Below are 22,666 nucleotides of genomic sequence, written 5' to 3'. Positions count from 1 at the left end.
CATGTCTGCAGTTGTCCTCAGCACCAAGGGCACATGCCCCCCTCTCTCTCTCTTGTCGTGACCTCAGCCCCGAAAGTATGCTACTGAGGAAGAGGCCCCATTTGATTTATTCATGTATCCCATCTTCTACCCAACCCTTTATCTATTCCTGTTGGATTGTAACTGATGTGTTTAGTGAACAGCAGTGGCGGTCTGTGGATGTTGGTCGTCAGCGTTTTAATGAAGGGGCATTGAAAGGATCCAGGGGTTATTGAACAGATGTTGACCTAATTGGTGATGGGGGAGGAATCGGAGCATCCAAATTTGTGGCTGCATATATTTTCCTCAAATTCAGCCAATACACACACCATCCGGAATTGTAATTAAACCTTATGCAAAACAGCCCCCACACCACAATCACACCTGATGTGTCAGAATGTCTGGCAGGCCAGAAAGTGATTCAGTGATTCTGCATTCTGCCTGTCTGAAGCCACTGCTCCACATGTTTGGCATGGAGATGTGCTCTTGATCCATCAGGACCGCCTGCTAAGCAGCTTCTCCACATTAGCTGTCACTTCCACGTCGACTTCTGTGAGGCGCGTGCACGTAATTGGAGTGAGTGCTTGCATGCGTGTGTGTCTCACAGTTGTGAACTGTTTCTGTCATTAGGCATCACCTCCCGGCTTTGGAAGGGGAATAACTACACAACACTGTCTTGCCTCTGTTCTCCTGGCTGTCTTCAAACAAACCAGAAACCTTTTCTTCTGCCAATAGCGCCAAGTGATAACAACCATGATGAACCACCACAATATAGGGCTGTTCCTTCCAAACAATGACAATGCAGCTCAGTCTTTACTTTGACAGCAAATGAAAACCAACTTGGAATTATAACGATATTGTGAATTTTGCAATGAGGGGAAAAGGTTGTTTCATTCACGTTCCAGACCACGAATGACACTGCATACAGAGTGAAAGGTTACTTCACAAGTATTCTATATGTTCTCTGTCATACTTAATAAGGATACATTGATGTACCATTAATTATCATTAGGTTATGCAATAAGCATTAACTAAAAATGAATTAACAGTGTCTAATTATCATTTGCTAATGGTGTTCATGTTTACTAATGGTGATGGTGTTAGCTACAGTAATAGTGATCATGTTAGCTATTATTTAATAGGGTAAGGGTTTAACTCTAACCCATCTTACAGCTAACCCAATTCTTATGCTATATAATAATGCTTATTACTGCATTAAATAATATATGTAATGATAAAGTGTAACCATGTTCTCCTTTCTGAGTGACAATATATCATAAAATGATACGCCCTAATTGAAGACCTGTTAACCAAATGTCATCAACACATTGTATGTAAATATGAATAAATGTGTCTCAATACAGTCAGGCTCAATTAAAAACCCTAATCCAAAAGAGAACATATCTAAATCCCAGCAAATTCAAAGCTCCCACTTGACTTAAATCATTCATTCATGGAGTGTATTCCCTGGCGAGTGTCAAGTCTTTTGGCACATGTTGTGAATTGTGAGATTTCACACGTCGCAGTGTGAACGAATGACAGTGAGCTTCCCAAATCAATAAGCCAGGATTTGATATGCATGTCTGTGAATTGATATTCAGTCATTTTGTGTCTGCTTGTAAATTGCTGGTGTCGCCATGGCATTTAAAACAAAAATGAAATCTTGGAACATCAAGTAGCACGCACACACACACACACACACACACACACACACACACACACACACACACACACACACACACACACACACACACACACACACACACACACACAATAAATGTTTGTCTGGGGGAAACAAATATGTGGAGTTAATGTCATGGTCTGACTTGTTTAGGTTCTATACGCTTTAGGTGAGCTCAAGTTATTATAGCTTTAGGAGGATGTAGAGTAATGGAGAGTAATATTGAATTAACTTTCTCATTTCGGCAGTCCACACAAGAGCAGGTTAATTAAAAAAAAAGGTTACACTGTCAATCAATGCGTGTGAAGATTACTGTATGTAGGTTATATATATAATGCAAAACATATAAGCTTTTTAATTAACTGCAGTGCAATGGCCCAGTTGTATACACTTGTAGGACAAGCTGGTGAACTGTCAGCCTTCTCAACTGAGGGAGAGCTTCGTTGCATAGTTGAATGACACACATTAACTATTTGACTAAATAATCCCAGCATCTGAATCACAAAGTGAAGGTATCCACTTACTTTCGTGCTTGGAAGTTCCCCATGTATGTCGCGGGACTCCGGGACTCTTTATGATTGCTCTCCCCGCCGATTTCAGAGCATCCATACTGAGGTGTGTGCTTCGGCAGGTGGGTACCTTGCCTTGGACACAGACAGCCTAATAAGTGGATAGTGCTCAACTACGTCGTCGAATGAAGCACACAGACACACACACTTCGAAACGTTAAAAGAAAGAACAAGGGTCCTTACTATGAGCAATCAGTGTCCCTCCCTCCGGAATATCGTACGGGCAAACACAACGAACATCGCAGGCTTCTACTTTTGCAGCAACACACTGACTGCCCATCTACAGAGGGCGTGTCATTTTAAGATAGACCCGCCCTCTTCGATGGCGTACACGCCTCCTTCAGTTGTGACCACACCCTTTTCTCTTTTGGCTCAAGGATCGAATGTTTTGTCATTTAACATAACTTTGGCAATTAACTTCTAAAGGAATGAACTGCTAAATTAAGTACAATGAGATCTGGCACATTTTTTAAAAAAGGGGCCCCATTTTAACATTTGTATAATAATGTTATATTAGATAAGCGTCATAGCTTTTTTTAATCGAAAAATGTATTGTAATTGGAGAACTACGGCAGATCAATTTGGTTTTAATGTGATTAGTTGCTCTGTATACTGTAATAATGTCTCATGTTCAAGATAATGCTATATAATAAGTATTATTAAGGATTTGCAGAATTCTTTGTTAATACGGTTTTCAGGACATTTGAAAATGAACAGAACAGGAAAATTACCTGTATACTGGCGCCCCCTGCTGTTGAGAAAAATCACTACTTGCGCCGCAATGGAAACTCATAACAGAAGGTTGCAGAGAAAATAGTACAGTATAACTAACTGAAGGGGATATTGACGTCATGACATGGCGAATCCATACAAACATGGACATAGAATAGACAAATGCAACAGGAGAATCCTGTCAGTCACGTGACACATAACACATGGCAATCATCCTTCATGGTGAAATCTTTATTTCAGCACATCTCTCGTCTGTTGAGATCATTTCACACGCAGGAAGCTTAACAGATCATGTGTTTTCCAATGATTCCACTAGAAGGGGGTTATACAGAATAGCCTGGAATGGCATGCTGCTGTAGTAGTATTAGAAGTACTAGTTTGGTGCTCCGTGAGTATTTAAGAGGCTTTTTCTTTAGATTGTTGCACTTGTAGGTACTGCTAGCAGGGTTGGCCTACTACTTGTGTCTGCTTTATATTTCTGTGTGTGTGTGTGTGTGTGTGTGTGTGTGTGTGTGTGTGTGTGTGTGTGTCTGTGTGCGTGTGCTGCATATATGGGTTAACCTGGATACACAGCAAGTAAATCATGCAGCTGTTTTGTTTTAACAAAAGTTTGCAGCTCTTGCTGCATCTAACTTCAGTAATATACTGCAATGGGTTTTGCGCTTTTTTAACCCACAGGAAAAAGGAGAAAGCCAATCCTGACTCCCAGAATTAAAAAAATAAAGAAAACAAAATGGCCACTGCTGTGGGTCTCTTCCCGGGAACACTGGAAATAGATTCATAGTGCCATAGTCAAAAGTCTGGCCTTCTCCCTGTGTGTGGAAGACGTTGGATCTGGATCAGAGACTGGATCGTGATGCTTCATGAACACAAAAGCCCTCATGTCCCATCCTACCAACAGTCACCATCAGACAATGATACAGAACTCACTGTAAATAATGCTTATGGAGCCATAACTGTCTGTGAGTGGGTGGCTGAATGTTTTGATACATATGTATATTAATATGTTAAAGGAAAATTCACACCGGTGCCAGGTGTTTCAACCTGGAACGCTAGGATATGTTCTAATTGTTTTCTCCCAAAATACTGTGGGAACTGGCAGGTCACCCTTTCTAACTGTTTGACCTTGCACTGACCTTGAGTGCATACCAGTGCATTCAGATCAAACCAAACCAAACATCGGTTTATATGTCCTCTTGTGATTTCAAACTTGTTGTCGTGATGAGTTTAATGAACATTCCCGACATGCTTCGGTCGTCTCTCCTCCCATTTGGCCTGTTTTTAATCAATTCAGTAGGGTTGGGATGGCAACAGGGATGAGGATAACATAGCGCAAGGAGCAGAGATTAAATGGATTAGTATTATGGGATGCCGGGCAAGGTAGTACCTTTTTAAAAGAGCGCACATTAGGAAATAAATGGACAACAGGCATATACCCACTGCACTAGTCTGCTTACATGCTTTCAGGGATATCTTTTTAATGTCATGTTCCACCTTCTTCCTGCAGAGGTTCGGCAGACCCCCATGAAGTCACTGCTCAGTTCTCCCCTCTGTCCAACCAAGGCAAACACACACACACACACACACACACACACACACACACACACACACACACACACACACACACACACCACACACCACACACACACACGCGCACACTCGTAAACACATGCAGACTCACACACACACACACATGCTCAAGCTCCTCCTTTACACTCTCCTCTCCTTCATAGGCCAAGGATAAAAAAGGCAACGGGTGGGTGGGCCGATGCTACGAGCTCCTCTCAGGCCAAGTCAGGCTAGGTTACACCGGTAGAGTGGTAGCCACAAAGACCCTTTGTTTCTCCGCAAAAAACCCAGACGGGTATCCAACCCAGGGAGGCTGCGATGCCCTCACACTGCATCTAGCTCGAAGACGGGCCAAAATGTCCCCTCGGCATCCCCTGCCTCCAATTTTTTGACTTCTCCTCCTCCTTCGTCTTCTCCTCCTCCTCCTCCTCCTCCACTTCCTCCTCTGCCTCCTCCTGCTCCTTTCTTGTCTGCAGGTTCAGAGGCACACAGGTAGTCCTGGGACAGCGACTGGGGCCAGGAGTGTCCCAGGGACTCCACGGAGAGGTTGTTGCCGGACAGGACGCTGCTCAGGCTGGTCTGGCGCGCCCCCCTGGGATGGGTCTCAATCTCTACCCGCACCTTGATACTGGTCCCATCTCTGTGGGGCAGCAACGAACAAACGCCAGAAATGGAAGACACATAGAATTAGGGTTTAGGGTTAAGGTGTTGGGTATAGGGTGTAAGGGTTAAGTTTAAGGGTTCAGGGTTAGGGGTTTAGGATTCAGGGTTCAGGGTTCAGGGTTTAGGATTTAGGGTTCAGGGTTACACATAATTGTTTAGTTCAGGTGGAATATTCATGAAATCATACTATTACTATCCAAACAGGCAAAGTGTTGTTTTTTTATTATTTGCTGTGTAAATAAAGTTTAACTGATTATTCTCGAGGGGAGACTGAAGATGCAAATCCTACCTTAAAGAGAAGGCTTGAGTGTCGCTCAGCTTGCCATCAGGCACAACAACCACCTCGCGATCTGATTGGCTATCCTTCTGCAAGTATCCAGGACTTTCCGTGGCTTCCTCCAATCCCGTGCAGGTATTCACCTCGGGCGGCGCGGTGCTTGTACTCGGGAGCACACCCACTTCCTGTACACTGACTTTCACTTCCTGCAAGTGAGTGTTGCCAGGATTGGCCGCATTGTTTTGACCCGTCCAGTGGTCACTGACTACGTGAGAGAATAGAAGATCTTCAAGAGAAGTTGAAACGCAGATCAGATCAGGCCGACAAATCACATTGTCACATAATGCTGAACATGCTTAAAGGTGACATATTATACCACCAGGTGTGAGTGTGATTAGCCGTTACAAGCCGTTTTGAAAATCGTCCTCTTCTGACATCACAAGTCCTCCTAGATGTATGACGGATAGATGAGCAACGTTTGCTACAGTGAACTGGGTAGGCTGGTAGACAGATCTATCTAGCACACATCTCGGTGGACACACCCACTTGTGATGTCAGAAGAGGCCAATTTTTAAAACGTCTTGTAAAGGTTAATTCTGTCACACACTCACACCTGGTGGTATAATATGTCCCCTTTAAGAAGACATCTTAGGAGCTGAACTAAGCTAAGCTAAGCTACAGGGTGCGTGGGTGCGCTATACTCACAGCTAGCTAGGTCTTCCAGCTGGATCTTGTGTGAGTCAGGGGGTTCGCCCTGGGGCCGGCACCAGCCATTCCTACAGAGGGACATGGGGACCACCCCATAGACATACGTCAGCATGAGTGGCACCCCCATACCTGGAAGAAAACACACGCGGTGAGCAACGGTGATGACACCACACTAACACGAATAATTTTTTCTGATTGGTTGAAAACGTTCCATGGTTATGCATTATTTTTCCAGATTCAGAATCAGAATCAATCCAAGATAAACTATCGACCGGTTGTATCTTTGACCCACAAAAACTCAAAGAGCTGTGGAAGAATATATAATTATAGCTGATTAAGTTGATAAAAATAATGTTATAGATTAAAGTATTGTTGTTCTAACTGTGGTATCTGTGGAATATACCACTCCTGGCTGTCCCGTTGTACTTCCATATGATGCATTCAACAAACAACACTCAGACGGCACCCCGAAAGGAACATCTTAAATGCACCACACCTCAACACATCATTCAATACTAACCAAAATAACTCTCGCTGATCTGTCAGCAATTCGATTGTTGATGTTGTATATCCCAGGTTGAAAATTCAGGAAATCAGTCTACATTGAGTCAGAACTCCTTGAAATGTATATTATAATGTGGTAGTGGGGAATGACATTTATATATTGATATAATATCAGTGGCAAAGTGTTAAAGAATGAAAACAATGTCGGTGCTTTTCGCACTTCCGAGAGACCCCAGAGAAACTTCTCTTCTACCTTCACCAATTTATTATCAGCAAAAACTCACACGACTAGATCTCACACTGCTCCCCTCCCACCACCCAGCTCCCTGCGATTGGGCGGCTTGTGAATGAGCTGGGAATGTGGGAACACAGTGTAGTATACAGACCAAACAAACAAAAAGAGCTCATTAAGGCCGCTGTAGCCGGGGCAAAAGGCTGGGGAAACTATCTGAGGGCGACAAAAGAACAAGCCACAGGACGAGGTGTGTGTGTGTGTGTGTGTGTGTGTGTGTGTGTGTGTGTTAGTCTGTGTGTGCGCACTAAAGTGTGTGGGCGCAATTGTGTGTGTGTGTGTGTGTGTGTGTGTGTGTGTGTGTGTGTGTGTGTGTGTGTGTGTTTTGGATGAGAGGTTGGGCGGTCATAAAAACATAAGGGGCCCTATCTTGCGCCCGGCGCAATTGACTTTCTACACCGACGCATGTGTCGTTGCTAGTTTGCACCCGGCGCAAAGCCGATTTTCCCCCGCAGCAACCAGGCTCCACTACACTTATGCCTGGAGAGGCGTGTCGGCGAAAAGCAGGGGCGTGTTCTGGTGCAAATGATACTTGGTGCTATTTTAGTGATCTAAAAAATGCGCCAATGAAATTACGCCACTGACTTGCTATTTTGACGTGCCATGGCAGGTCGGAACTACAACATAGCCTACACTTACACACACGTAGGCTATACACAGCAGAAACATGCAAACTATTAACCTGATTTAAATATTATGAGATTATTCATACGTGTGAAACTGCATAGAAATGTGTGTGGATTGTGGAAACATTTTTTTCAATAGGGCTGCATGAATGAACATGAATGAATTATAGTAGGCTATGGCATGCGTTAAAATAATAATAATAACAATAATACATTCGAGCAAAGTATATTCCAGCCTTCCAAAACAAAATCTCTTTTTAGGGTAAATGGTTGGTTAAATGATTTGGGAAAGAACAGCTGATACAGCGGTAAGTTGTACTTTTAAATCAATGCATCTGCAAACACCATACAGCAAACACATATGTTCTTGACACAGACATTGTGTACAAGCCCATAACTTTTAGGATTGATGAGTATTTGATCGTAAGAAAACATAGTTTTACCATGAGTGAGTGTTTAAAAGAATGAATGAATGCGGGTGATGCTTGGTGCGCGTGTGTGTGCGCACCCATCTGTTTAAATCTGTTTAAACTAATACGCAAACTAAACACGTAGGCCTAACACATAATACAGTCCATGGCGATGTATATTAACAGGGGGACACATGCATATTATGAACACAAGTCAATAACGATAATGTATACAATAGGCTACTGGTAACAAACAATGTTTGTTAATGTATTGCCGCATATCATTAAATAGACCCACAGTTGCGGCCATCGAGGACCACGTCCGCATATCATGTATGTTTTAAGTTGTCTTTGCCGCAATTTACATGATGACTCAGTGTTTCTGAAGTTGGAGAAGAAAACGCTATTCCATGTGTGAATTATGCTTATTATTTGGCCATAAACTGAGCCATTTGAAGTTTGAAATTCATGTGGTCATGCATCTGTCTCAGCGGAGAATGCAAACGCGCTGTCAAAATATCAACTCGCCGAGTCAAATGCGCTGGCTCTTAAAGGGGATGGCAGGTGGAACTCTGATTGGTTTATTGCACGTTACACCCAAAACACACCTACGGGTTTCAGCCAAACCCATTTTAGATTTGCGCCGGGCACAAAGCTCATTTATCTTGCCGTTACAATAGCAACAGTGCCGTAGAACCGCCCACAAAGTACTTTGACGTCTGCGTTTTAGACCGTCTAACTAGGGCCCCAAGGTCTCTCTCACGCGTGTCTGTTTACGAATACTGGCCGTACAAAAAGGTTTCATTTCACTGCAGCCGTTGTTTAGTATCGCAAAGCATTGGTAATACAGGCTAGATCAAATAATAACAAATAAACCCCCCACAACAAGCACTAACATCCCCCAAATGTAGCCTGCAGACGACGGCAACAACCAGACATGTTTAATAAAATCATGTTCACATTTTGTGAAGCTAAGAAGATTATACTGTGTGTGTGTGTGTGTGTGTGTGTGTGTGTGTGTGTGTGTGCTTGTCTGTGTGTGTGTGTGTGTGTGTGTGTGTGTGTGTATGTGTGTGTGTCTGTCCGTGTGTGTGTGTGTGTGTGTGTGTGTGTGTGTGTGTGTGTGTCTGTCCATGTGTCTGTCTCTGACTGTGTTTGTGTGTGTGTGTGTGTGTGCCTGTCTGTGTGTGTGTGTGTGTGTGTGTGTGTATTTCTGTGTCTGTGTGTGTGTGTGTGTGTGTGTGTGTGTGTGTGTGTGTGTGTGTGTGTGTGTGTGTGTGTCTGGAATCCTGCACAGATGGAGAGCGGTGAGTGGTAGCTGAACTTGGCCCGCTGCAGGGTGATTACACCTGCGAGGTACTTCCTGTGGTTCAGCTACACAACCCCTGACTCATCTCTACCCAGAGCCCGGAGCATCCTAGGTGGCACCCTGCCACCTACCAGCTAGACGCTAGGCTAATGGCTAGCTCGGAGTGCCCCCGCCACCTCCCAGCTAGACGCTAGGCTAACGGCTAGCTCGGAGGCACCCTGCCACCTACCAGCTAGACGCTAGGCTATTTTGTTACATATTTTTACTTATTTATACTTTATGTATTTATACTGTCATTAACTAGGGGGGAGGGGTTTCTCCAGACTGTCTTCTACAAGTAGACATTCGGTTTCAGAATGTTTCAGCTGGAAGTGGACGAAAAGGCTAACCCCTAGCTAGCTATAGCAACATTATTCATGAAGCCTGCGTTGCTTCTTGGCATGTCTCTTACCCACGGTGACGGCTGCTATGACGGGCGACACAAACACTGACATCATCACTCCACTTGCCACGGTCAAATAATGCTTACTTCCTGAGATGTTGTTTTTTTTACAGCGACCATGAACCTGGACAACATAAGAAAATAAAAATATCGATATATCATCATTCAGGTTTATTATTTGTGTCAAAAAATAATACAATTAAGTGTATTTAAGTGTGCTTATTGTGATGCAGTTTACAAGTTTCTATGTTTTTGTCAATAACATTAAATAGAAAACCTATATCAAATAGTTATATCAAAACCTATCTATAAACATACTTCAACAATTTACCACAATAAATCAATCCGTGAAAATCAATCAGTGAAAAACTTCAATACAAAGTGCAAAATAACGATGCAAAATCTGACCCATAGGGACACATTGGAACGGTTGATTTAAACAACAAAGCATGCACTGCATGTTTACTCGGTTACTAAAAAGTGTCAAATGTCGATCATGCGTGAATGTCTGCTCAACCGTCTGCTGCCTAGCAGACAGTGAGACCGCTACAGGCAGTTAGTACCTTGCGGCCCATGTAGATGGGTATGCCCACTATGATGACTGGTATGGCTATCCCGGCGATCAGGGAGATGACCACGGGGGCCCCCAGCAGCATGCCCACCTGCCAGAGGACCTTACGGGTCTGAGACCAGGGCTTCTTCCCCCAGAAGGTACAGCCTGAGGGACTGGGAGAGAGAGAGAGAGAGAGAGAGAGAGAGAGAGAGAGAGAGAGAGAGAGTGTGGGGAAGATAGAGGGGGAGGGAGAGAAAGAGGGAGAGAGATGGAGCGTAAGTGGGAGAGAAAGAGAGAGGGAGGGAAAATTGAACACCCATGTGTACATATACGAAAACACAGGCACAATTAAACCAGTTTTAATTAAGAATCTAAAAGTGAAAGTGAGATGAGGGTGAAAATCACAGCTCACACTCATAAGAATAGCACCCTTAGGCCAATAATCTGGTTGGCCTACATAAGAAAATATCTAACCCATAGTCGACGTCTTCCACTGTGTGATCTCATCCACATATGACCTGTTAAGCTTTTTCCATCTGCTTACTTGATCATGGATTCCCTAGACTTAATGTCACTTTGAGACCCTAAGGGCTAAGTGTGCAGAATAATGCTTCTGTACGGCTCTGCTTCCTGCCTCTCAGATGGCAGATTTACTGTTTACATCTACCCTTCAGGGAGATAAAACCTCAGGACATTTGTGGTTATCTATAGGGCACAGCTACTCTCTCTTTCTAATGTACTGGCAACTGTTGGGGCGTGTGTCTCCATACATGTCTTGGTAACATAAGCATAAAATATTACGCAAAATAATGTTCATTAATTTGTATGTTTGAACCATTTTTATTCAAAGTAAGTAAACAAACCTCAAGAATGTGACAGATAGATAGATGTCATCTTTTAAATTCTATCTATTGTGTTATTCATCATTTATCAATTTAACCTTTTCAGCAGCTACTATTAAGAAATGGCGAGATAAAAAGTGAAAAACTGATTAAAAATTAGCAAACTATTCACTTTCACCTTTTTAGACGTTTTTCATTTTACATTAGTAGACATTTTGTTTTTTATGAGCTACTTCTGCTCACAAAGACAATCATCTCCAAAGGCTTGGGTAACATTTGCTGCTGCAGCATGGAAATGTTGGGTCCGACAGAGCAAATTAATTGATTAGTCAGCAGAAGCTCTTGTGTCCATGACTGGAAAAATCTATGTGTGTCTAGCTGAACCCGGTTGCTTTGAAGCCATGCAGTTTGAAAAAAGATCACACAGACATGATGGACCGCTAAGAGGCTCTTTGTTAAGCTATCACACATAGTGCCTTCATCCGTTTGGTTGATTTTGATGTTTAATATGATTAATTTAATGTAAACACCCGCATTCTGTATGTACTGAATGTTATCTGCGTTTCTCGGTTCTGAGAAAAACACTGCAACTACACATTCAAGATCTGCCTTTCAAGAAGCCCAGGTTACAGGAAACTGTTCATGGGTAAGACTTGATAAGAAGGCTAGATAAGCTTCTAGTCAATGAGGAAATCTGTCTTTTATTAATTATTAATAATATTTAAATTATCTATTGCCCATGTAAACCACCCTGTGTGTTTGATGGGCGCTATTTTAATTACTTTCCCTTGCCTGTTAAAATATATATATATATATATATATAATTTTATTTTTTTTGAGTCATTGGGAGTTGAATGTGTTTCTATGGATGTTTATCTATTCATGCTAACAGGCTCTGGGAACAACAACAACAACAACATCTCCTTAATGGAGGACAACAAAGACATCCATCTGAGACCTGAGACATGTTGAGCCATGGTGGGCCAGAGCCATGGATATCTGAGGTTGTGCACGTTGGTGACCTCCTACAATACACAGCCACCAGATCTGATACCTGAGGTAGTGCACGTGACTGATCTCCTGAACTGGTACCTGAGGTAGTGCACGTGACTGATCTCCTGAACTGGTACCTGAGGTAGTGCACGTGACTGATCTCCTGAACTGGTACCTGAGGTAGTGCACGTCGGTGATCTCCTGCATGCACAGCCAGCAGAACTGGCAGGCGCACACGGTGCAGTTCATGCGGTTGCAGCTGCCGTCGTTGGTCTTCATGATGTAAGCGCCGCAGCGCGGGCACGCCTTGATCTCCTCGGCATCTATGGCAACAGACGGGGGAGAAGGGAGGGGGGGGGGGGACATGTGCTTTTACATTCTGGCTCAACACTTCAGTTATTCCCTTCAGTTTTTGGTTAACATGCTATGTATGTACTGGTCTTTTTATTCTTTGTATCTCTGTGACTAATATTTTACATCCCATGTTTAAATGATTGTCTTCTATTGACTTTTAGTGATTCTGAATGGCGTTTATGTTTGAAGGAGGCTGAAAGGGATCTTTGCATTGTACATACTTTCTGCAGTGTAATTCCTCATAGTCTGTGTGTGAATAATAAATGAGCCACTTTGTGAATGGGAGGACTGAGGAGACTCCCACCATGAATGTACGCACAGGGTCATCTGTCAGCTTTATTGTCCTGCACATTGATTGAACAAAGCGCAGCATAGGTCTCTGACACGGTAATGGCAATGACACGGTTGAGTCCCAGGTTTCTTCAGCAGTACAAGCAAGTATACAGATAATGTAAGATAATTATAGGTACATTGTAAAAAAATCTTTTTAAGTAGTGCGATAACTGGTGTCTTTACTTTCCTATCCATGAAGCCCTGTGAAACTGATCGAAAAATAGAATGCATATGCGTAACTAACAAAATTATATCTGAAATACATTCCAACTCATGATGATTTGTTGATCAAAATAACAGACGGGGTGGGATCCTACAGATACGATGTGATCATTGTATGTTTAAATATAGGCCTACATACGTATGCATGCATATATATAAAACGTATAGTTCCTTTATTCTGATTGGCTCGAAGATCATTTTAAAATATTCACACACCTGTGGCCGCATAACAATTCATTTTTAGTATTTAGTATAGTATATATTTAGCAACCAATCTCAAAGTATGCTAGCCTATGTTGGCAACGTCTCGCTGTCTTGAGGAACTATATGCTTGGCGGCAAAATGACGATTTTCTTTTCAATAAATAATCGCTTATTCCTTATTTATTTAATCTTACTAGGTAGTCTTTAGTAACCGTTTTAGTAACCATAGTGAGTTTCAGCTCTAAATCACTTTAAACCACGTCATCCGGTGTCTTCTACCCTAGTACATCATGTCTGCCCTTATAATTCATATATTCAAATCTTGTCTCAAGACCCATTTCTATCCAACAGCACTTAAAACAGTCTGATCTGCCCGAATGTGCCTTTACATGTACGTTGTGCGCGCAAGAACCTCTTCAAGTTGTATATTTTTCTGCTTTGTTTGTTCGCTGCCATCTACTCATTGAATTGCTACAGCCCTCTTTGACATTTTCCCCCTAAAAATAAAAAGCCCAAAATCCTGTGTGAAGGAGGATACCTCCGCTGGGGTCCTCATTGAACACGTAGAGCGTGGAGCCGTCATGGCCGCCCGACGTGTGGCGGGCGCGCTGGCGCCTGGCCTGGTCACACGTCTGGTCGGGGTGCCACAGCTGGCGGCAGTGGTAGCAGAACTCTGTGTCGCAGCCCTCGCGCCCGCAGCTCAGCTTGGGGCACTCGGCGCAGCCGTAGGCAATCACCGCGTAGCTGCGGACGCACGCAGAGGGAAGCGGCGCTGGGAGTTTAGAATGGCTTGCGTATTTTTTGGGGCTGGTTCTGGTGTCATGTGGGTCAGGACCTAGGTGACCAAAGACTGAAGGGATACTCCTCCAGACAGTTGATTTAAGAATAACCAGAACGAATATGCTTTTTTTTTTTTTCAATCGACTGCATTCACATTGATAAATAATGAATCCACACAAACAAACAAACAAACAAACAAACAAACCCACAAGAAGTATTTACCGTAACACCAAGGAAAACAACACATTCTAGATTATTCTGAGAGCCAACGTAATCCGTGGCTAAGCTTCTGTCACTAAGACCTCGAGGAATGTGTGTTAGAGACATATCAGGGCTGTGATTTAGTAGCTTACGCAACACACAGACACTTCAAACGCTGTGCGCGTGCATGTGTGTGTGTGTGTGTGTGTGTGTGTGTTTGTGTGTGTGTGTGAATGTGTATGTGTGTGTCTCAAGTCAAGACCCAAACTAAGACCTGATGGCATGCATTCTAATTCGGATTTTAATAATTTATAACCACTCTGTAATTTAATCAAAACGAAGATAACAAATAAACTAAAATAAGTATGGCACTATAATAGTTTGTGACACGTGGGAGGTTTGTGTATATTTAATCAGCTGTTGTTTCAGATGGATAAGCATATAGGATGGGACTACAAAATACATGACATCATCATGAGTACTGATGACCAGGGGAGACAGCCAGTCTACTGTTCACGACTCCAAACTGTCTCGCAGACACACACCAATACACACAAACACCCACACACACAATAACACACAGATGCACAGACACACACACACAGCATCGCAAACATGACACATCGTCAATAATGTTCAACCGTAAACACGTACAGACATACACACGCACGCACACGCACACACACACACACACACACACACACACACACACACACACACACACACACACACACACACACACACACACACACACACACACACACACACACACACACACACAGATATTGGAGTTTCCAGTCATGCTGATGATCGCACACTATCTCTTATTACGATCAGCACATTATTATAAGCTTCAGAACAATGCCTTCATATTATCAAAGTTTTCTCCTCCTCAGCCTTAAATAAAGTGCTGTATATGTGTCTCAAGTTCTCATAGATTTTTGTGGATTTCCTAATTTATTTAATTGCATGGTTATCGTCCATGTGTGTGCTTCTTACGTGAAAGCCATGATTAATGGTCCTGCTTCAAGATGATTACATTTATAGGGTAGGGGTCGTAAATTAACAACGAATAATTGATTAGGAGCTTTTACAGGCAACTCACATGTCATTAAGGAGCAGGTAGGGTGAGTGAATATTAACTAGTTATAGGCTACGGACATTGTAGAGGGAATGGAACCCAGAGCCTTTAATATCTCATCTCAAGTGTACCGTATTGTAGAACCCATGCTGGTTTCTAACTCCAGGTCTCCAGGTACACTTGACCAGAAAGTAGTACTATCCTTGTTACAAGGGCGTAGCTAACAATCCTTGCAGACCTTTGATTGATAAACTGCAATCATTAGGAAGCTAACAATTGGACACAACCGCCCTGAAATCATATAGTACGACACAATAACATTGTATAAACATCATTAAAATTCTCCTCATCCTTAAACCCTACTCATCCTTCAGAACTGGATCGATCAGGCCTACGGATGTGCGAGGGCTCACCTGCAATCGGGCGCCGGGCACCAGCGCGTGTCGGGGTCGTTTGCCAGGAAGCGCCTCAGCTGGTACTCCTCGAAGCGCTCCAGCAGCGCCCGGTCGTCCAGGATGGCGCGCACATCCATCGGCGCCAACGCCTCGGAACACTGCGGGCAGGCGATGCCCACGCGGCTCTCCGAGATCTCGATGCGCAGGTACTGGCGCAGGCAGTCCGAGCAGGCCCGGTGCGAGCAGGAAGTAAGGCGGGGGAAATGGCAGCGCGGCTGGCTGAGCAGGCACAGCGGGCACTCCTCCAGGTGCTCGTCCAGGAGCTGCTCCTGGCTGGAGGAGGAGAGGGACAGGACGTCCGCCGAGCCACCGTCCACCCCGGCGGCGTCGGAGCACTCCCCCGCTTCCTCTACGCTTCCATGGTCTGCTTTTGCATTTCCTCTCACATCTCCGCCGTCAGTCATAGGAACGCCCAGTTCGCCGGCGTTGCTTGTTGTGAGGTTCTCCTCCTTCAAAACAAAAACTAAATATAAACATCTACAAATCATAGGACACACCTCATGCAATGCTTTTTTAGCTTTAACCAGAACTATAGCCTAGTATTCAGTATCTTTGGTAGTGAGCCCACTAAAACTTTCGTTTTAAGTGTAACATGTATAGAGGGAGCGAGTAAAATAGGCAAACAGGCAAGTCGTCTACAATAACAGCTAGCTAAGCTGAGAGCAAAAGGGGACATGATGTTAGTTGCTACTCTGTTTCTTGGCAACAGAATTGGTATAAATTGCTCTGTAATTAGGACCAACACTCTAATGGATGGGAGCTAGGCTGCTGTATGGGAGGAACCGTGCTAGAGGCCTGCATGCTAACAATGTACCGGTTAATCATCTACAAATTGCCCCAGACATTACAGTTTGTTACAGAACCATCACGCAAGGGGACAACTTGTCCTTTTTTGAGAACTAAAAAGTTATCCTGGTCAACATTCAGTGCACTATTGTGTGGAAATACTTTAAAACACTGTAATATCTGCCAAAGGAAGAAAATACTAAAATACACCTGGTTGCCAGAAAGAGGAGAGGATGAACTTCTGTGTGTAGTTCACAGCCCACACTTCTTAGAAGATTTCTCGCATATTAGATTTTTCCCTCTGAATTCATTCTACTTCATTGTTTGCCAATCCTGGAATTGCCTGAAATGCAAGTGGGTTCGCAAGAGATTTCTGGCTTATAAACCAAAGATATCTGAAGGTACATTTTTGTATTCAAAGGTTTTGAACGATAAAGGTCCCTTGCCTGCCAACAGCCAGTCTAATGATTCATAGGCACCTGAAAACTACTAGTACTACCTACTTCACTCAGACATTGATATTACGGGCATATTCAGTTTCATATTTCCGGGTCGAAATGGAAGCAGACACACAACAATGCAAGAAGTTGGGTCACAACAACTTAAAACAAGGTCAACCCCCCGCCCCCCCCCCAAAAAAAAAAACACCACTGCTTTCAATAGCCCTTCACCAACCAACAACAGTACTACACATAAATAAAAAAACAGACCTACCAGCTGTGGAGGGTCGCTGGGTGTGAGGGTGATAACCACCTCATCCTTTGGCCAGGCGTCTGCGGGCTTCTCTGGCTCTGGCTTGGGTTTCCGGCTGAAGAAGTTGAGGAAGCTAAGGTGCCCCGTCTGCTGCTTGGGTCTCCTCATGGTCTGGAGCAGTGGCCCGGGGTGCTGTGGTGAGGTGGTTCTGAGACCATGAACACAACGCCACCATGTGTGTGTGTGTGTGTGTCTTATGCCACCTGTATTGTCAAGTGTGTTTGCGTGTGTGTGTGTGTGTTTATCTTGGTGTCTGCTGCCACATATTCTTCTTCGAGTTCGTGTTTTTGTGTATGCGTGTTTGGTTGTGTGTGGGTGGGTGTGTCAGCTCAACCTTGGCACAGCTCAGAGTTGGAGGACGGACGTTGGCTGTGCCGTACAAGGGAGGGCGAGCAAGAGAGAAAGAGAGAGAGAGTCAACCGCGAGGAGGAGAACATCTCCGGAGAGCGATTGGAGTCTTGTTTGGGTGTTTGTCCTCCTCCTTCTTCTTCTTCTTCTTCTTCTTCTCCTCCCTCTCTTGTTTTGTTTCTTGCTCTTCCTCCCCCTTCTTCACCAAACGTCTCTGAAGTCGTCCAAAGTGCTAGGCCAAGAAATGGCACCTCTTCCTCACTGCTCTCTGACAGATAAGCAGTCTGGTCCCACAACTGAAAAAAAACAAATATATATAAATATATATGTTACAGCTTGTTACAGCTTGGGGTTTCACTTGCCAAACTGCAAGACAGACTGCAAGAATTATTGTGTTATAAACAATAAGCAAAATGGAATACCATTTAGGAATGTTTTACTGTAGGATACTAGTCAAAGTAATGTGCAACATTTGCAAAACATTCATCTTGAATGTTGAAAGTGGTCCATCAAACATGAAAGGATCCCTTTACTCTTAACATTCTGCCTTGGCTCTATTTTTGATGTAAACTAAAGAGACAGTAAATTGAGATACATGTCATTCAGGAGCAGGTAGGTGGTTAGCCGTCTTGCCTACAGGTATAGGACATGGACATGGACATCAAAACCACTACCTTTCGGCTTGGTAATGAATAACCTAATATCCTGATACCCCTCTAGATGTAACGAATACAGTGCAGTGTACGGGGCTCAGTTAAAAAACTCCTGGCTCCATTACAGAAGTGTGGAGGAATAAGTTATTTAAACGTGTTCAAAAGGGACTTGATAATAACACCTGATATTTCTTTGCATAGCCTCACATTCATCTGTGTTATGTTTATGTTAAAGTCATAGGTTCATGCAGTCGTTTTTTCTTTGTTTTTTTGACTAAAGTGTAGTTATACAAGTGTATGAGGGTGTGTAACTGGTGACATTTACTTTATATATATATATCGAACTAGATACAGAAACAAATGATGACCTTCAACAATTGTCCTTAACAACAGATATTTGGTTTGAGAGATATGACGACGGAGCCCACTGCCCTTCAAACGGCAATGCTGTGTGATCCACTTCTTCAGGTGTAGCCCTGACTGGAGCAACAAATGTCAACAACACCAGCAAACGCTGCTTTCTACTTAGGCGGTGGAGCACAACAAACCATTCTGATGTTGGCAACATAACAGACTAACAAACGTGTTGTGGCTCAGTAAAAAAAAAGAAGAAAAAGTGTTAATACTAATAAATATATTACTATGACAAAATATACTATCCAAACATGACTATGTATTAATAACAGATGCTTACATACAAAAACAATTTACAGTGGAACTATATATATCTTGCTCAGGAATGCCTTCAGGTAGACTGCAAACCGGGTCAGAGCCAGAACCCTTCAGTTCAGGAGTCCAGCACCCTCACCAACAGACTAAAAGGTCAGGCGGTCGATACAGAGAGACAAGGAATGAGCCAAACAAAGGCTGTAAGGTGTTTGAGGCTTAGATTAGGAGGCACAGAAAAGACGAATAGTGCAAGTAGACAGCAAGACAGTGAGACCCTTCTGGTTCCACTAGCAACATGCTTGACTAATGACGTCTTCTATTCAGAAAGACCCCCAAGCGATTAATACTGTGACAAAGGCATTACCAAGTGCGAACTACAATTCAAAGGATTCTTCTTCATTTGTCTCATTGATTATTAAGCACACCATCACAGGACGATTACAGGAGGAATAAGAGAGCATGTGACAAATTGAACCAACCCCATGTCAAATAAAAATGATGGTGAGTGATGATGTGCAAAGGGGATACAGTCATTTTTTCTCCCAAATATAACTTCACGCAGCCTACACAGAACGTTGAAGCGACAAGGAATGTCATAATTATGTTCGTGTTGTTCTTGGTTGCACTGAACAGATCATTTTCGTTGAACATCCGATTTCACGGAGGAAGCTTGTTCCACACCACAAACGGCTGCCTTTCGGGAAAAGGTTCCAGCACAGGATCCTTAAGACACCGACCAAGAGAGGAAGGCATAAAATAATGTGGTGTGTATTTATAGAAAGTAAAACCTCCCACACATTCACATCAAGAGGCAACCCTGGCAACACACACACACGTGCAATTATATACTGTAGACATAGACCAAACTATATTTGTTGTGAATCTGAAAACATGCTTGTTTTGTGTACCGTAGCGCAGAACTAGGCCTTCACACGTTGACAAACATCACTTTCACACGTTTGACTGTGAAATAAACATGACAAAACTGAAAATGACGTAATCGGTGGTACAATTCCAAAATCATAACCAACACGGCTTGCAGGATTACTGAGGTTTAAAGGGCGAACATAAAATCCACCGTCGAACTTTGTCCTAATAACACTGTAGGTCATTGGAAAAAAATACAAACAAAAAGCAAAGGACAGCTACTCGTTTTACTGTGAAATTGACACAGATAAGGTACATTTTCTGGAATAAAAGTAAAATCGACCTTGTGGTTACAGTAAGTGCTCGTGAAACACTGCACGAGGAGCACAGCAGATATAAGGCTGGTGTTTTGTTTGTCGCAGAACGAGGCCAAGGGTAGAGGTCTATGGAGTATTAGGTAACCATGCGAGCAAATAGGAGGTAAAAGCCAGTTAATGTGGAATTAGGGCCCATGGGACAAACCCTTTCTGGAAGCCAGGGGATATTTTCTGGATATTTACCAGCCACCATTTGTTCAGATGAGGGTTTAAAGCAAGCTTCTTCTATGTGTGTCATCAGGCTGCATGTTGTAGGCCTAGCTGGGCCTTGCTGCATTCATATATATTTACTACTAATTTAGTACATTTGCAATGGTTCTAACACCCAAACTGATATTTTGAGTTATCCAGGACTATGTAAAAGCAGTTTTGTTATAATAAATAATTATGATTTAAATAAATAATTACGATAGACAATTCTGTATAAGTATTGTCACGGATGTCAGGAAAGCTAATGCACAGGAGCAGTAAAGGGCCATAAAGGGAGATAAGACAGGACTAAAACAAGAGCAAGATGGACACTGAATAGAAACCAATGACCCACTAACCTCAGCTGAAGATGTGGCAACAGCACAGCCAACGTCAATACAAAACTCTGTGGATAAACTATATTTGTTTTGGAACACTTTCTTTTTTTTAACCACATTTTTCTAGTTTGTTCTTGCCTCTTCCCTCTCGTTCTTTCCCAGCAACCAGAACCCTTTAATTCACGCTCAACAATATGTTTCTACAATAACTCATTCACAAATAGCAACACAGCGAAACACAAGAACAAGAATATTTTTGCTGAACGTAGAAGTTGAATAAGCATATCCTCAATATTACAGAAATATAGATTTAGTTAAATGAATTATGTACGCATAGGCTTATCGTTTTGCATCGAAACAAACAATACAAGTTGTATACGCCACGGTTGCTTGTCACCTATAGGCCTAGTCTAAATTCTTCATAAAATATAACTCAAAATAAATAAAGCGACACGTTTACAAAACAATCAGGCCTACATATAATCCATGAGTTCTGTTATCGCGAATAAACGAATGTTTCAGGCATGTGCTCCATTTTCCCGTGGATGTATATATAAAGACGAGACACAACAGCAAGCTGTTGCTATGCAATCCGATGACCAAAGGTCAGTTTTCACGATGAGTTCTTCTTCGTCTCGGGGAGAGGGTGAGAGGAGGAGGAGGAGGAGGAGGAGGAGGTGGATGGGGGGGCATGGCGATACACCATATTAAATATCTCTTCACTGGACAGCAGCCCACATCAGCAATGCGGCTTTCAGGAGCCGTGAAAAGCGACCTCAAACTCAGAGAAGCCACACACCTCGTGTGGGCTATGTGTCCCGCAGCATCCTTATGCAATTCTAATGACTTTGACTCCATCGTGCAATACAATTATTCCCGAATATAATAACGCACACATAGGTTGTCAAACGATAAAGGTACATTGAGTAGATTTTAAAACCTCTTCCCTCTTCAGAAACAAAATACAATTTACAGCCTTCACGTTTGCCTACCTACAACTTAATGCGGAATCTAAAATAAACGACGGTTTCTGCAACGCTCTCGGACTTATGAAAGGAAACATCCACTTCAATTATTCAAAGAGGGGTATGGGGTCTGCTCAGGGCATCAGTGGGCTATTGCAGGGGAGTGGCAAGGTTAACAGGCTATGGACATTGTTGTCAATTTCCAGAAACCATTGTCGGCTAACGGCTACAAACAAGGCGTACAGCGCAGTGCATGATCGCAACACCGTTCACAAAGCGTGAACGTATTTTTTTTAAGGAACGCACAATTGTAAAAACCCATCTTGTTACGTAAACAGTGCCTTACCTCTTCCCTGGCGCGTTCCTTCTCTGTGTGTGCAGTGTGTTGAATCGACCACTAGCTCCTCCCCCTTCAGCACCACGGCACGGTGACAGAATCCCCTGCCTTTAATATCCGAGCAGAAACGAGCGGCGAGCGTGTGGATTCGGTAGGGTGGCACCGCCGCGGCCAGAGAGAGCCGGGCCTGCGTGACGTCCTCGCCTCCACTGAAGAAGTGCGTGACTAGAGAGGAGGCTCACTGCAGAGACTCCAACCAATAGGATGACGCAGAAATCAAGGATCCCCCACAAAACATAAATAGGAACGCACCAGTGTGCTAAAAAGCCATTTGCTCAAAAATAAAGTATACTTGGGTGTATTTATTTATGTCTCTCTCCAACAGCATACACTGTCAATGTTAGTTGCAAGGCAGGCCCTCAGTAACAACTGAAAGACCTTTATGATATGTATCATATGTCGAAAGGCTGCTTTGAACCTAGCAGTTAATTGCTGCGCTATTTTCCTAGGGAGAGGACAGGAGAGATGAGGTGGAGAGGAGAGGAGAGGAGAGGAGAGATGAGGTGG

At 43.3% G+C, this 22,666-nt stretch overlaps 1 protein-coding gene across 2 annotated transcripts; it reads right to left on the bottom strand.

Annotated features, from left to right (window-relative positions):
* Positions 1 to 3,216: 3,216 nt before the first annotated feature.
* On the bottom strand, positions 3,217 to 22,197 carry LOC311363768 (E3 ubiquitin-protein ligase RNF19A). 2 transcript variants are annotated; one of them, XM_084483740.1, is made up of 10 exons: positions 22,109 to 22,197; positions 17,318 to 18,000; positions 15,776 to 16,266; positions 13,839 to 14,044; positions 12,364 to 12,511; positions 10,364 to 10,526; positions 9,810 to 9,924; positions 6,215 to 6,346; positions 5,522 to 5,795; positions 3,217 to 5,209 (listed from the first exon to the last, which is right to left on the bottom strand). In XM_084483740.1, exons 2-10 carry the CDS (start codon positions 17,462 to 17,464, stop codon positions 4,894 to 4,896), a joined length of 1,992 nt encoding a protein of 663 aa, XP_084339866.1. In that variant the 5' UTR covers positions 17,465 to 18,000; positions 22,109 to 22,197; the 3' UTR covers positions 3,217 to 4,893. The 2 variants fall into 2 exon arrangements, with proteins under 2 accessions (XP_084339866.1, XP_084339867.1); XM_084483741.1 differs by lacking the exon at positions 22,109 to 22,197 and adding an exon at positions 18,726 to 18,745.
* Positions 22,198 to 22,666: the final 469 nt, after the last annotated feature.

The sequence above is a fragment of the Micromesistius poutassou genome, assembly GCF_964030765.1.
Source record: "Micromesistius poutassou genome assembly, chromosome: 19".
Classification (NCBI taxonomy): Eukaryota; Metazoa; Chordata; class Actinopteri; order Gadiformes; family Gadidae; genus Micromesistius; species Micromesistius poutassou.
This window is presented reverse-complemented; position numbering and strand designations above follow the sequence as displayed.

What these genes read in the sequence shown, in the direction of transcription:
- LOC311363768 (XM_084483740.1), bottom strand. Translation starts at nt 17,464, where the DNA reads ATGAGGAGACCCAAGCAGCAGACGGGGCACCTTAGCTTCCTCAACTTC. An exon ending in CCAGCGACCCTCCACAGCTG is followed by an intron (nt 16,267 to 17,317) that starts GTAGGTCTGTTT and finishes TTTGTTTTGAAG; the next exon opens with GAGGAGAACCTCACAACAAG. An exon ending in ACCGACGTGCACTACCTCAG is followed by an intron (nt 10,527 to 12,363) that starts GTACCAGTTCAG and finishes TCTCTCTCCCAG; the next exon opens with TCCCTCAGGCTGTACCTTCT.